Raw genomic sequence first — 13,412 nt, 5'->3', positions numbered from 1 at the left:
ACATTGGTCTGTTTTGTGGAAGAGCTAAGAAATTCAGCATCTGTTGTCTCACACCAGCAATAAAACTCTGTGATTTGGTAATTTCAAAACTCCAGTTCTCATAACAGTCTGTTTACAGTCGATAGAATGTGGCAAAGTTAACAATGATGTCCACTACCATGCCATCATGACCAGGTACTTTACAGAGATTTCTCTTGTTCTTTACAATTGCACTGGCCTATCATGTGATTATGAAAAGGTGCTCCCAACTGATTAAACCGTGAAAAATCAAATGCATCTTCTATCAGCAATGTGCTCGCACCTTCTATGTGTTGAGATCAAATGAAACAAAATGGTCTCTTAGGTCTTCCTAGATCTTCCTAGATAAGACTTATTTGTACAGTGTACTCCTTATCTGACAATATGTAAATTTACTATTTTTAGAAGACAACTAATAGTAATGCATACAATCAACTGTAAAGCACATTTTAATTTAATGCGAGCTGGACAATATCATCTAGTGTGCACAGTTCAGCCACTCCAAGTACACATTCCAATTATTACATTAGGGCTAAGACTTTATGACATTTCCTACAAACATTAATTAGCTGGTAGGTTAGGGCCCTCAGTCATGTAGCACTTCATCAATCACAAAGCCTAAACTATTAAAGATGGAAACTGTAACATTTTGCATGAAAAGTTGTGCTGCAAGTGAAAGTAGAATATTATATTACTCCCTTTTACATGGTGTTCTTTTGTCATAATCCCCACAAAAGAATTTCCACAAGCTGTTGTCCTAATATGATCCAGCAGTACATCCTCAACTCTGTTCTTGTCTAAATAGCTACTGTTTTCAACACAGAAGACTCATACTTCAGAGTATATAATTGGTTTTAAAATATCTGCAGATTCCTAACGGACAAAACACACCAGGTTTAGCCAATGTATGAAAGAGGAAGTTAGGAGCAAAAAGGGACACGAAATAAGTGTCATCTAACTCAGCACTTCTGCCTCCCAATCTACAATTCAGCTGTATTCAAAGAGTTTGCATATTCTGGTAAGAAATACATAAAGATTTCTGAGGTCTGTCCCTCTGCATGCTAAAATGACAGATATGAGGTGTAAGACTAGCTTTGCCAGGTTAAACAAGGCTATTAAAACAGCATACCCAACTTTACTGGCACTAAAATGAAACAGTGGTGCCAAAGATTCTAAAAGAAAGAAATATTAAGTAATATTGCACCACTGACATTGACATAAGTTTATTATTACTCCATGCCAATCTACGTTGATCCAAATCCTCTAAACGCATGCTGTTCCAGTGCTGGGCCTCCCTTAGGCCTGCCAATTAGGTTGAACAGTGCAGTGCTCTTCTAAATTTTCGTCAAATACTACACTGAAGCCACTTCATAAAAGGAAAATGAATATTAGCTCATTATCTAGCCCATTACCTTCTTCTGCAACATTGCTGCCTTATGTGTGTTCCTGTGCCATCCTGCAAGACCCACCACACCTCTTTTGTTGCCCTCACGTCTCTGTTAGGGAGCCCTCAACAGAACTACTTCTACCCTCCAAGCAAAACCGCTGCCCAGAAAGGAGAAGAAACAATTCCAGCTATGAAAGAATGCTTTTCTGTTTTCTCAGAAACACACTTTTGCATTTTTGAACACGGCAGATAACAGTAATGTATAAAAGAAAAAGAATATGGAATTACACATTGCTTTTTCCTAAGTTACATATTCCTTCCTATTCCATTTCAGGGTATTACTGAAAGAGATAATTTTAAGCATTATGTACAAATCCTTCCTTCTTCAATTACCTGAATGCAACCATTACAACAAATATTATTCTGGGCTGAGTGAAGTACTTCAGGCTGACTGAAGAAAGATACAGCCATCCCTCCTGCATCAACAAATGAAGGTACTAAAGTAAGTTGCTATTCACATATCCTCATATCAAAAATAAATAAAAATACACCAATATAAAATTTGGCCCTGCACAGAAAAAATGGAGACAGCATTATAATATTACAGTCTAGAACAATCTACTGTCTAGGGAGAACCTAGGAAGAAGAACAAGAGCAATTCTTTTTAAACAAAACCCCTTTAAAGGAGTTTTCAAGAGAGTAATATGGCAACTGTTGCAGTGACCTAAAAAAAAAGGTCTGTAAAGAAAGGACAGTCCACTAGAGGGACCAACAAACCGTTTCAGCTCTTCCGCGTCATTTGAAAATGGTCCATATTGCTTTCCACTCACTGAAATTGGCACATATATGTGCGCGATGGGGACAAAGCAGTTTCTAAATGCTCAGCATGGAAATGTCTGGCTGCCATGATTTAAAGTGAAAACACTAGTGGAGGAAGAAATGGCTAAAAGACTTGAAGGAAATGACGACTAACAATCGGAGAAACGCAAGAGCCACACGCAACTCAGCAAAAAGGAAAGAAGGATAAAAGCATAATTAGATTCATATAAAAGACAAAATTATTGCAGTTAATATACATTAAATATTTTTTGCAACAAAATGTATTCTCATATACAGTTGCTGTAGAAAAGTTATGTTGTTAAAGCTGGAAAGAAAAGAGATGCATCAGAGAATTTTATTCTTAAAACAGCATCTGCTACCAGATTATTTGAGAATCCTTGAGCAGTAACTGTTCAGAAATATTGCAAGAAGAATACCATAGCACTAAGAACAACTACTATACATACTCCAACAAATTTCTGAAATACACATGACAATGAACAGTTTGCCTATGTTCAGAAAGGAGCTCTGCTCTCTGCACCTCAGAGAGAACATAAAGATTCTGCGAGGTGTGAATGTCCTGGGATGCACTACTTCATGTAGTGAGAATAAAATCATTCATCATAGAGGATTTTTAAATACCGGGGCACTAATGGCAGAAAAGCTTCTTGAAAGCAGTAGACAGACACTCAGTGAACAGCTGAGCATCATCTCTTATACATGCAAGTGTCCTGGTCCAGAGATGGGATCACACTGCTGCCAAGGGTGCTAGGATGCTCGAGGAGTCTAACCATGATTGTATCATGAGAACTCATGATACAATAAGCACTGTCATGATAATAATAAGCACTTGGGTTAACTAGAAAAATTAGAATTTACTTTTCAGTTTCATTAAAAAGTCTGGATTTGCATTGGTGACATACAAAATTTTCTTCTTCAGAGCTGTACACCAGACACATGAAAAATAAACAGTGAAAGCATCCTTTATAGTATCGTACTCTAAATTTAGTTAAAAAAATAGGGGTGACCAGAGCAAGACAATGTTTCACTTAAATTATTCTCTAGATAAATCATCATTTATCCCTAAACGTACTGGAAGTGAAGCACAACTGAACTAATGATCCAAAGCTTAAAATGTGACCTGAAGGTCATTCTAAAAACAAATTTTCCAAAGATGATATTCTTTTATTAAAAACAAAATAATGATATAATGATGACCTGATGTTATTATTTTTGTCATGCTACATTTTATGGCAATGGGTTTATTAAAAATACTTCTGACAAGCAAATCTATACATAACTGACATGATCTATATGAATTATTTTTCTTATTTTTAAAGCAAGCAACCAACAAGGCTCATCCTTCCCATAGCAGAAACATGAAATCCAGAATTCCTCTGGTGAAACATATTCAACCAGGGATAAAAACCTCCAAAAAATGCAAGTGCTATTCCCAATCCTAAAGAATCAATTTAGTATTAACTCTCACTTTGCACTTAGTTCTTGGCAGAATTTACTTATCACATTGTATACTAGAGCTCACTCGACCATAATATGCATTTACGCTAGGATTCAGTTAAGAATGACCGTGCAGCTTGAAGTGATTGTTTTTATTAAGTCAGGCACAAAGGAGGTGAGACAATCTGCAAGCCCCAATAAAACAGCCACGATCTATTAAAAACAGAGAAGAAAAACGTACTATGCTGTATATTCCTGAGTACACAGCCATGACAGAGGACATCTCTGTGAGAAATTAGATCCATCATGCAATTTTGATCACTGAATCTACATTCTACCTACCGATCATTTCCTCAAGATCTAAATAGAAGACCAACTGTAAGTTGTTGGTTTGCTTTTTAAAACACAAAACAAACAAAAAAAAAAATTCTTTTCTTCAAAATTCTCAAATGATGTCCAAAATTAGTTAACATTCAGCACAGGATAAATAAAAGGCTAAAAGTTTGTTGTTTTCTACATCATCAGCGTTACTAACAAGACAAATATTCAAAAAGAGACTACAGAATAAGATTAAAGAGAACGGGTAGCTAATTCCAGTTGTCCTGGGCCTGAAAAGCAGCCTTCTCAGTTTCTGGAAAATAAGGACTTGGCTTTTTTTTTTTTTTTTTTTTTTTTTTTTTTAGGACTATATTTGACCAGTTGCAGAAAGAAGCACAATTAGGTCATGTAAACCATATATAAACACTGGGGGAAAACCACAATAACATTGTAGAATAATGCATGTGTCTAAGTCCATCACCATTAATAAAGAACAGTTTGGGTTTTTGTTAGGCATGAACTACCCACATACTAACAGAAATACTGAATAGTCCGTCTTTGATTGGCTATAAATGGAGGGGAGAAGTAGTAAAATATGTTTGATTTCATGAACTTTTTCTCCTTATCTCTGCATGTTCACAGTTACATCTATCTACAATAAAGAGTGATACATACAACATATGCAGTACATACCTGCTAGCATAAATACTTTTGTGGGTGTGAGGAGAAAGATACCGCAGGTAACCACTGTACTACTCTGTGCAGAACCCATGCAGAGCTACCTGGGGTTTCCCCGCCAGGTCCCCAAGCGGAAATTATAATGATTGATTAAATCCAACTTCTCCAACAGAGAAAACAGGGTTAGCTAAATTCATGGAAATCTAGAAATAAGGCTAATAAGACAGCTTGGAGAGAGCCTGCATTCTTATGTCATTAGCTTATTTTACATAGGGAAAGAAGATAATTGACTTAATTTAGGTCCCCCCCTACAAGGTCCTTAAGAGGCTCAGGGTAAAAAACAAACAAACAAAAAAAAAACTTGACTACTATAGACTGACTCCCTGTATTTTTTTAATATTTTAAAAGTAATACATTCTAAGAAATAAATATATCTTTATATGCGCCTCAGAAGTTTTACAACTTATACTTTCATCAGTGATTTTACCTTTTTCTGAAGGACATTAATTTTTCTTTCTTTTACTTCCAACATATCTTTCATATCTCGAATCTCTCCAGCCAGGGTTCCTTTCTCTTCTGTGAGGTCTTGAAGTTGCTTTGTTTTTTTATTGAGAAAGGTTTCTTTTTCTTCCAATCGTAACCTCAAGGCATCAACCTAGAGTAAGTAAAACAAACATATTTTGGTTTTAGTAAAGATGAAGAGCACGTTTTAGTTATTTCCTCTAACTCTCTGATTTTTGTCGCTTAAGAAATTTTTTATTTCTTTTGTATATAGATTTTCTAAGCTTTTTCTCTGCTCAGAGATTCTTTTCCTTTTAAAAATGTAATAAAAAATGAAAGCACTTTTAGCCCTAAAGCATTAATAGAGTAGAAAAGTCAAAACTTGAAATACAACATTAAAACATCCCTAACTTGACATATACATAAGTGATTAAACCAAAATCATCTTGACTTACTAAATATATAATTCACTGAAGGCAGTACTCTATATCCTGTATTTTGTTTAACTATTAAAGCCATGAAGCACACAACTAGGTCCTACAGTCACCACACAGATGCAGACACAGGCCAGTAAACTGGAACCAAATTATTTAACAAAGATGCACAGCAGATAGGAAAACGATAAGGGTTTTCACTTTTCTCCAACAAGCGTTTTTTAAGTGTTTTAATGAATGGGTGGGCCGCCTTATACTTTCTATAGCAAGCACAAATTCTTGTCAGATAAAATAAGGCCTATTTCCAAGGGTTTTCCTAGGCAGAAGCATCTTCTCCACCATTCTTAGTAAAGAAACACCTAACCAAGTCATTATGCATTACATAACTGCCTTTTCCCTTTAGAAAATAAACCGTACAAAATTCCCTCCAAAAAAAAACAAAAAATAAAAAATCAGACGTTGAGCAAGCATTCTAAGCATCCAGAAAGTGTATGTACCTTATTTTCTCATTTCTTGCTATATAAATGCTCAATAATGCATTTTCATTGTTCTCTTAACACAATTTCAACAGTTCTCAAATTATTGTCAGGAGAATACTTGGTGGTGGAAATCTGTAGGTCACTTGTTGCTAGTTACTATATGTATGCAGCTGTTCCTAGCTCTACTGCTAATTGTAATTAAAAGCTTGGGTGCTTGTAAAAGTTTGAAAGTAAGGAGGAAAACCAGCTGACTCTCCTCCATTACAAATAAGTGGGTGGGGGAAAAAGCACCAGCCACTTTCAGGGACAGTAGCAAGAACAGCATCATCAGAAAAGAGAAAAACATTTGATGAAACAAGGAACAGAGCAGCAAGAAGACGTAAAATATAAATGACAGGATACCTGTTCAAGGAAATGGAGAAGCAGGAACTGGCTCTTTGAAGAGTAGGAACAAGAAACAGGACAGTAACAATATGAAAAGACAGAGAGGGCCACAGCAGTAGACAAATATACGCGATTCCAGGAAGAAACACAATAAATGTCACAAAGGGGGAAGAAACAAAGAGCAAGACAACAAAGTGTAAATTTTTCAAGTCGATTTAACAATCCTACCTCACAGCTGCAAATCTTAAGTATGTGTTTGAGAACTACCTCTCCACATAGGGTAATAAATGAGTCTGAATGCAAAAGGTGTTATCCTACTCAACAGTGAAGAGAGGAGGAGGCAGTCAATGTTAAGATGTGCACTGAGACAACCTTCAAGAACTAACATACTATTACTACTGTTAGCAGTTTCAAAGAGGTGTTCAGAGATTTTTTCACAGCTTCCTTAAATTAAAATATAATAATGGAATTCCATCCCAGTAAAGCAGATACTTAAGTGTTCTTATAATGATGTGATGATGAAGTGGAAGTGAAACCTTAAGATGAAATTGCAAGGGAAAGTACAGCTGAAAAATGAAATCTTGTAAGCTTTAAAGCTGCTGCCTCTTATATAGTATAGAATAACAGGACAAGCAGGAATCAACACTGTAATTGTTTAAAAAATCAAAAGATCCAAACTTAGACTGACTGTAGAATGTAGGGGGTCCAAAATATGATGCATGTAATCTATGCTGACTTTTATGTTTTGCAAAATGAAAAGTTATACATTTCACAAATCGAAAGAGCAAGAGTAACATATTATTTGTGGAAGAACTCATGAAAACATTTGTGTGGAAGAGTGGGCTAAGTTGCACAGACAAAACAGAACTGTAAAGGAAAAAACTCATAAATTAAACTGAATTGGAATATATCTCTCTTTAGTTTAAAATATATATCAATTTCTATGTCTAACTCAAAATATGCTGTTATGGTCGAAAAAAATAATAATTCACTAAGTAAATGCCAAAGAAAGGAAAACCCATCACCTAAATTCTACAATTAACACCTCTGTAGTGAAAAAAAAAAAAAAAAAGGTAGAGATCCCAATTCAACAGAACATGAAGAATATGTTTAGGTTTAACCATCAGTACTACAAGGTGCAAATCTTACATGTATCAGTCCCTTCAACAGACACTTCAGCTAGATCATCCCTGCATGCACCTACCATTCAGAAATGCAGTTACAAATGAATCACTGAGCAGCACACCAGCAACAGAGCTTAGAACATGGGTGGGGAAATTTGGGGCAAAAACCAGATTTCATCATGTAAGAAGCTTTTAAATACTAAAAGAGTTTTGGGTTTGTTTTTTTTTATGTAAGCCTCATATTCTTGAAAACAAATTTCTAAATAAAATAACCAATAGAAAAATGTTATAACCATGAAAAAAATAGCATAACTTAGTGGCACATGCAATCTGATCCCCTCATACAAGCCTTTTCAAGAGCTCTTCTTCAAAAATTCGCACTTTTAAGCACCATAAGAACAAACCCAAGCCACTGTTAGTGCTAAGCTTTACAGATCCAATTCTGCGTTCTTTGTGCACCCTCAAACTCCTAAAGTCAAGCCTGGGTTACAGAAATCAGAGTTTACTCTTAGTGAAATATTTCAGTTTTCCAGAAGGCTGGTTAACAAATCATAACTTACAGTCCAGGAGAGGAGATACTAAAAATACTGTTACACACCTACTGCCGCAGTTGCACTTTCCACCCAGAGAAAGAGAGGCACAACGCAGCACAGCAAGCATACAGAGGCAGCGTGAGAATGGAGAAATTCAGCACAGTAATCAGCCCTTAGAATGACATTATCACATCACACACGGTAGAGAACTATAATTAAAAACACCACAACCATTTGTTATTCCAAAGACAGGTCTCCTTGAACAGAGACCATTTGTCTGACACTGTATTCCTCTACCGCTCTGAAACCAGGAGGTGTTCACGTTAAGTGGATCCACACAGGCTTGTTTTGGCTGCAGGTATGCCATTGAGAAGACAAGGCTAAGACTGAAAATATATCACGTGGCAATCTAAAATAATTCTCCATCTAGCAGGGAGTTAGTTGCAGGAAGTCAGGCAAGTGAGAAATTTTAGATTCTCTAATCCAAATTTCAAACATAAAAATGACAGAAAATGAAGAAGTAGGGTTTAAAGTTGACATTACCTGAAAATTCACAAAGCTCATTCATAATAAAAAGCTAGAAGGAAGTAACTGAAAGGACATGAATGTTAGTTTAGCATTTTAAAGTAGTGCAGTTGGAGTAGTCAGAAAAGGCCATGTGTGTTAAGCAATCCATTTTTTTCTAGTTAATCAGAACATTATTAAAGTACAAAACAATCAGCAGAATCTGATTTATTTTTATTTATAGTCTGAGTTTTGTAATGCTAAATTTATTCTGAGCACAAGTCTTTGCAATGCCATTTTAAAACTTGGTTTGGGACCAATTTAGATGATCTATTGAATCTCAAAATGCATGTTCTTCCTGCTCTTAAAATGGCTCACTGCTTTTCTATACACTGGAAAAAAGATTTACACTCTATTGGATTTATTTTTAAGATTTTTTACAGTATTAAAGTAATAGGGTCTTGCAGCTGGTACACAGTGTGCAGGGCAAAATCCAATGCTTTTTTAACTTTTAAAAAAACGGTAGAAGCGTAAAACTTTCAGACCCCTTTTAATAAAGAACAAGGATCTCATCTGAAACTCATCAGCAGATCTTCTTTGAACTTATTCATTTATTTGCTGCACGTCCTTAAGCAATCCCTTAAGTCAAATCACAAAAAGCTCTGTTGGGCACTTAAACAGCAACTGAGAAGCTGGTCATAACACTGCAGCAGGAGCTCCAGAAGCGTTCTTCGTCATTAAGGCATGAAGTCCAGTCTTCCAGATGCCACTAACCAGAAGTTCTACAGTTGAAGTTAAAGAGAGCTGAAGGTGCTCAGAAACCCTGACAACCAATGCAATGATATTGTTCCCTAGTGACTGGGAAAACACAGTAGCCTACACAGTTGCTAGATACAGTTCTGTTTGGCTGAACCCATCTGAGCGGCAGTTTGAGTCAACAGTCTTTTCTTCTCCACCCATCCATTCCCCACCCTAACGGCTGAGCAGATAATTCTCACTCTTCCTCACAAATTTCTTTCCATACCTCTCTTCATCGCTGCCCACCAAATTCAACTCAGGGATGGGGATTTTTAGCATTAAAACTTGCAAGGAAAACAAGGAGCAGTGAGATGAAGAGGAGGTGGCTCTGAAGTCCACGTCCGTGAGTGAAAACCTCCGTGTGGGGAAGGGGAACAGAGCCCACACCAGTTTCTCAGCCCCGGTCCTGCCTCACACAGCAGTTACAGAGCACCACGTGACTGGAGCCAGAAGCATCTCCTTCCACCGCTAGTCAGCTCTCCTACTCAGTAATAAAAAACATTTCCCAAAGGTGGGCTACAAATCCATGGAAGAAAAACAACAAGGAACACAAAGTAACTTATACATTATCTCTACCGCCTAAAGGAATAGATGCAAATTCCACCAAGAGGGACAAGAGACCATGCATGGTAGTTTTCTTTCATGTAGAGAAGAACCACCACTTAGAACACTGTAAAACCCTGCTCCACAGCAGACCCACAACCTCTGTCTTTCCCTTTACTGGTTAGCTGCCAGACCAGGCACACAAGAGCCTTTAGGTTAGCACAAGGCTTATGACTTTGGCTGTGCCACCAAGTATCAGACACCTAGTCTTTCAGAATTATTGTCCAGGCTGAATCTAAAGGTAGAAAGGGATTGTTTTCTTGTTAAAAGGTATAAATAGCTTACTCCAGACACATTCCTGTGAATAGTTACACCTTAGATAATTCTTTCAGGTCCATGATAATTTTTTACACTTAATAATGATAATACATGTCTTTAAGGCAGAATTGCATTCTTCTGAAGAAAGCTGCACACAGGCTTAAGATTTGAATATATTTAGATATAAGTGATATAATTTGTGCCTAGAACTCTGGCTTCCACAGGAGACTGATGTTACTATAAGACTCAGTTTTCATTTAAGAATTTCTAGCTTTGGTAACTTCAAATAAAAGCTTAAAAGTATGACTGAAGGACTGCCCGAGTTGCACTGCAAAAGTGTTCTAAAAGGTTTGAAATGGCCAAAGCATCTCGACCGCAGCAGCACTGCTGCAGGCAGGGATGGTGCAAGTGTCGGGAAGGAAGGAATACAGCGCACCCAGCCACGCTCTTAGGCAACAGGTCCCCCGTTCCAGTCACCGTGTTTCCTACCACCCCTCTATCTCTGGAAGATGAGAGCGGGCTCTGGCTGCTCCAGAGCCAAACAGGTCTCCCTTGTTGCTATCCCAGAGAAGTCAAAGAGGGGCTTATGCCCCGCATTCGCTGTCTGAGACTCTGACGCTTCCACAACAGTTCGTAAGATCACTTCCAAGCCACAGCAAACCCAGCCTTAGGAGGCTAAACTTTATTTCCCAACCCTTTCTCAATGAACCATAGGTCAGCAAGTGCTTGACCTACTGTTCCAGCAGGAGTTTGAGTTAGGAGGAAATTCATCACTTCCTAAACTAGTGAAACAGAAATCTTTCTCAAATATGGTGAGAGGCTAGTCAGCTGGGTTAGCTGGGACAAAGCCTAGCAGCATTACAGAAAAGGGGGTTAAAACACTAGCTGATAGCAGCAGCCTACATTTTGAATTTGTGAAGACACCTAGGCTGTAAAAATTCCTATAATTTCCCATGCCTTAGTCTGGAGCACAGAGATTCAGAATAATCTTTTGAAAACCATGTATTTTTCTACTTTTTATCAAAACAGCATCCTATTTGGTGTTTCCCCTTTTTTCCATTTTGGTGTTCTCCTTTTTTTCCCCTCTTTGTGCAGAAACATTTTGTTTTTACTATCATATATCATCATCAAAGCCAAGTACATGTGAGAGCTCAAATTAAAACCTGTAAGATCATAAAAATGAGAACAGATAGCATGACTTTCAATCTGTGTCATGCTTTTCTCCTTGCAAGTACAGGGACCATAACCATCTCCACTCTTCCTTCCCAGAAGCTATTTTATGTGGAGCTCAAATTACAGATTACATCCTGACACCAGTGCTTGGAAGAAAGAAAAAAGCATCTGCAAATATACCTCCTTTTTCTTACATCTCCTCAACCAATGGTCAGATTTCTTGAGACTGATACAGCAGAGCGCTTAAACTCAAAGAGATCACCTACACGATGAAGCCTAAACATTTAGATAAAATAGGCATATCAACCCCCAAAGTAACATACACAGCAAGGGGCCATTCTGCAATCAGTGCTCTATGCGAGTTCCCACAGAGAGGCAGAACCCCGAGTGAACGCCAGTTTGGGAGACTGAATAGGCAACTCGTACTGTGTGTGGTCTTAGGTGAACAGATTTATTTTCTATTCACAGGAATGCAATGTGGAGGTTTACAAGAACACCGGTTATGCCAGTCATTTTCCCCTTCTCTACATTCTTGTTTCTGCCTCCAGTAATCATGAACCAAGACTTTTACATTTCTCATAATGTGAAGCAAAACTGCCTCGGCCTGAACTACACGCAACCTTTCACTATACAGAATCTGCTTGGTGCTAAGCACATATGACATCATTTCATAGGTCAAATCTGAACCTCCAGATGGTGTAAAACCATAAAGCTGTTAAGTCAGCTCCTCATCTTGTGGAAGACAAGGAGCAAAATAAGCTACTTTGTGTAAAGCCAGGACGGATTTGCCAATATTATGAATTATCTTTATCTTCTCTGAAAATGGTACAATGAAATCACATATCCCAAAAAGAATGAAACAATGAAGTATTCTAAACGTAGTATGCCAGTACACTATGAGAAATGTCTGCCATTTTGTTACTGCTCCTTTTATGTCTACTGTATTTTAAATATAATCTGAAAGGAAATAAAATATGAGTCATTTTACAGTATCAGATATATTTTTTAATATATTAAAGGATAAGGATTGTTAGTGCACAAAAACCTTCTCTTCGGCTTTTCACTCAACACTGTAATTTTAAGAGTCCTGATTTTTCCCAAGCTTTGGCAGTACATATACTAGTAAAACTTGGCAATCTAAAGAACACCAACATTTTCCACAAAAATAAAGCAAAAGCAGATCTGATAGCTAGCACATAAAGCATTTCAAAGACCACTGTCCAAGTAAATTGCTTTTTAATTTTGTCTAACTGATTTTTCCTCAGCAACTACTTATTTCAACTATTTAATACAATAAACTCCGTCACTTGCTCTGCAAATATACAACACTTTGTAAAACTTCAGAATTGGGCTATACTTTAGAAAGAAAGGAAAAGTTCATGTAAGCAGCAAAAATTGCCAAATTTGAAGTCAAACTTTATTAATCTTCATGTCATCACTCACCACTCATGACCAGCTCCAGTCGAGACGTCTATTTCTTGAAGTCCCTTACTGTTAACTGTTTAACTTGTATGCCGTGTTACATATATCATTTATGAAAGCATTTTTAATGTTATGGAGCTCTGTGAGGAAGTAAAACATGAAGAAGCACTACTGTGTTTCACTGTTAAGAATTATTTATTTTACCACCATCAATAAATATATTTGCTAAAGCAAAGGTTTGGGGGGCGGTAGTTTGGAGCAATTCGGAATTTACTAGTCAGGCACCATATATGCCGCAGCACTGGCACGTGGGGCAGCGCAGAAGGCAAACTGTAAGGCATTGTCAGCCTCCCTCCTAATCCCACCCCTGTTCCAGCAGACACCGCAGTCGATGTTTGCCACCGTATGTCCACGAGCTAGTCCTCTGCCCGTTCCTATTACCATTCTCTCCTTTCCTGATGGCCACTTACTGGCTCTACAGGGCTTTTTACACTTTTCTGAGCTACTACTTGTTACCTTAG

General features: G+C 37.4%; 1 protein-coding gene across 1 annotated transcript in view; it reads right to left on the bottom strand.

The window, feature by feature from the left end:
- ERC2 (ELKS/RAB6-interacting/CAST family member 2) overlaps positions 1–13,412 on the bottom strand; it is a 495,023-nt gene that overhangs the window by 296,072 nt on the left and 185,539 nt on the right. Inside the window, exon 7 of the mRNA XM_067303579.1 lies at positions 5,166–5,333. Within this exon, the coding sequence (XP_067159680.1) occupies positions 5,166–5,333 (168 nt within the window). The remainder of the gene's footprint in view (positions 1–5,165; positions 5,334–13,412) is intronic.

The sequence above is a fragment of the Apteryx mantelli genome, chromosome 12 (assembly GCF_036417845.1).
Source record: "Apteryx mantelli isolate bAptMan1 chromosome 12, bAptMan1.hap1, whole genome shotgun sequence".
Lineage (NCBI taxonomy): Eukaryota > Metazoa > Chordata > Aves > Apterygiformes > Apterygidae > Apteryx > Apteryx mantelli.
This window is presented reverse-complemented; position numbering and strand designations above follow the sequence as displayed.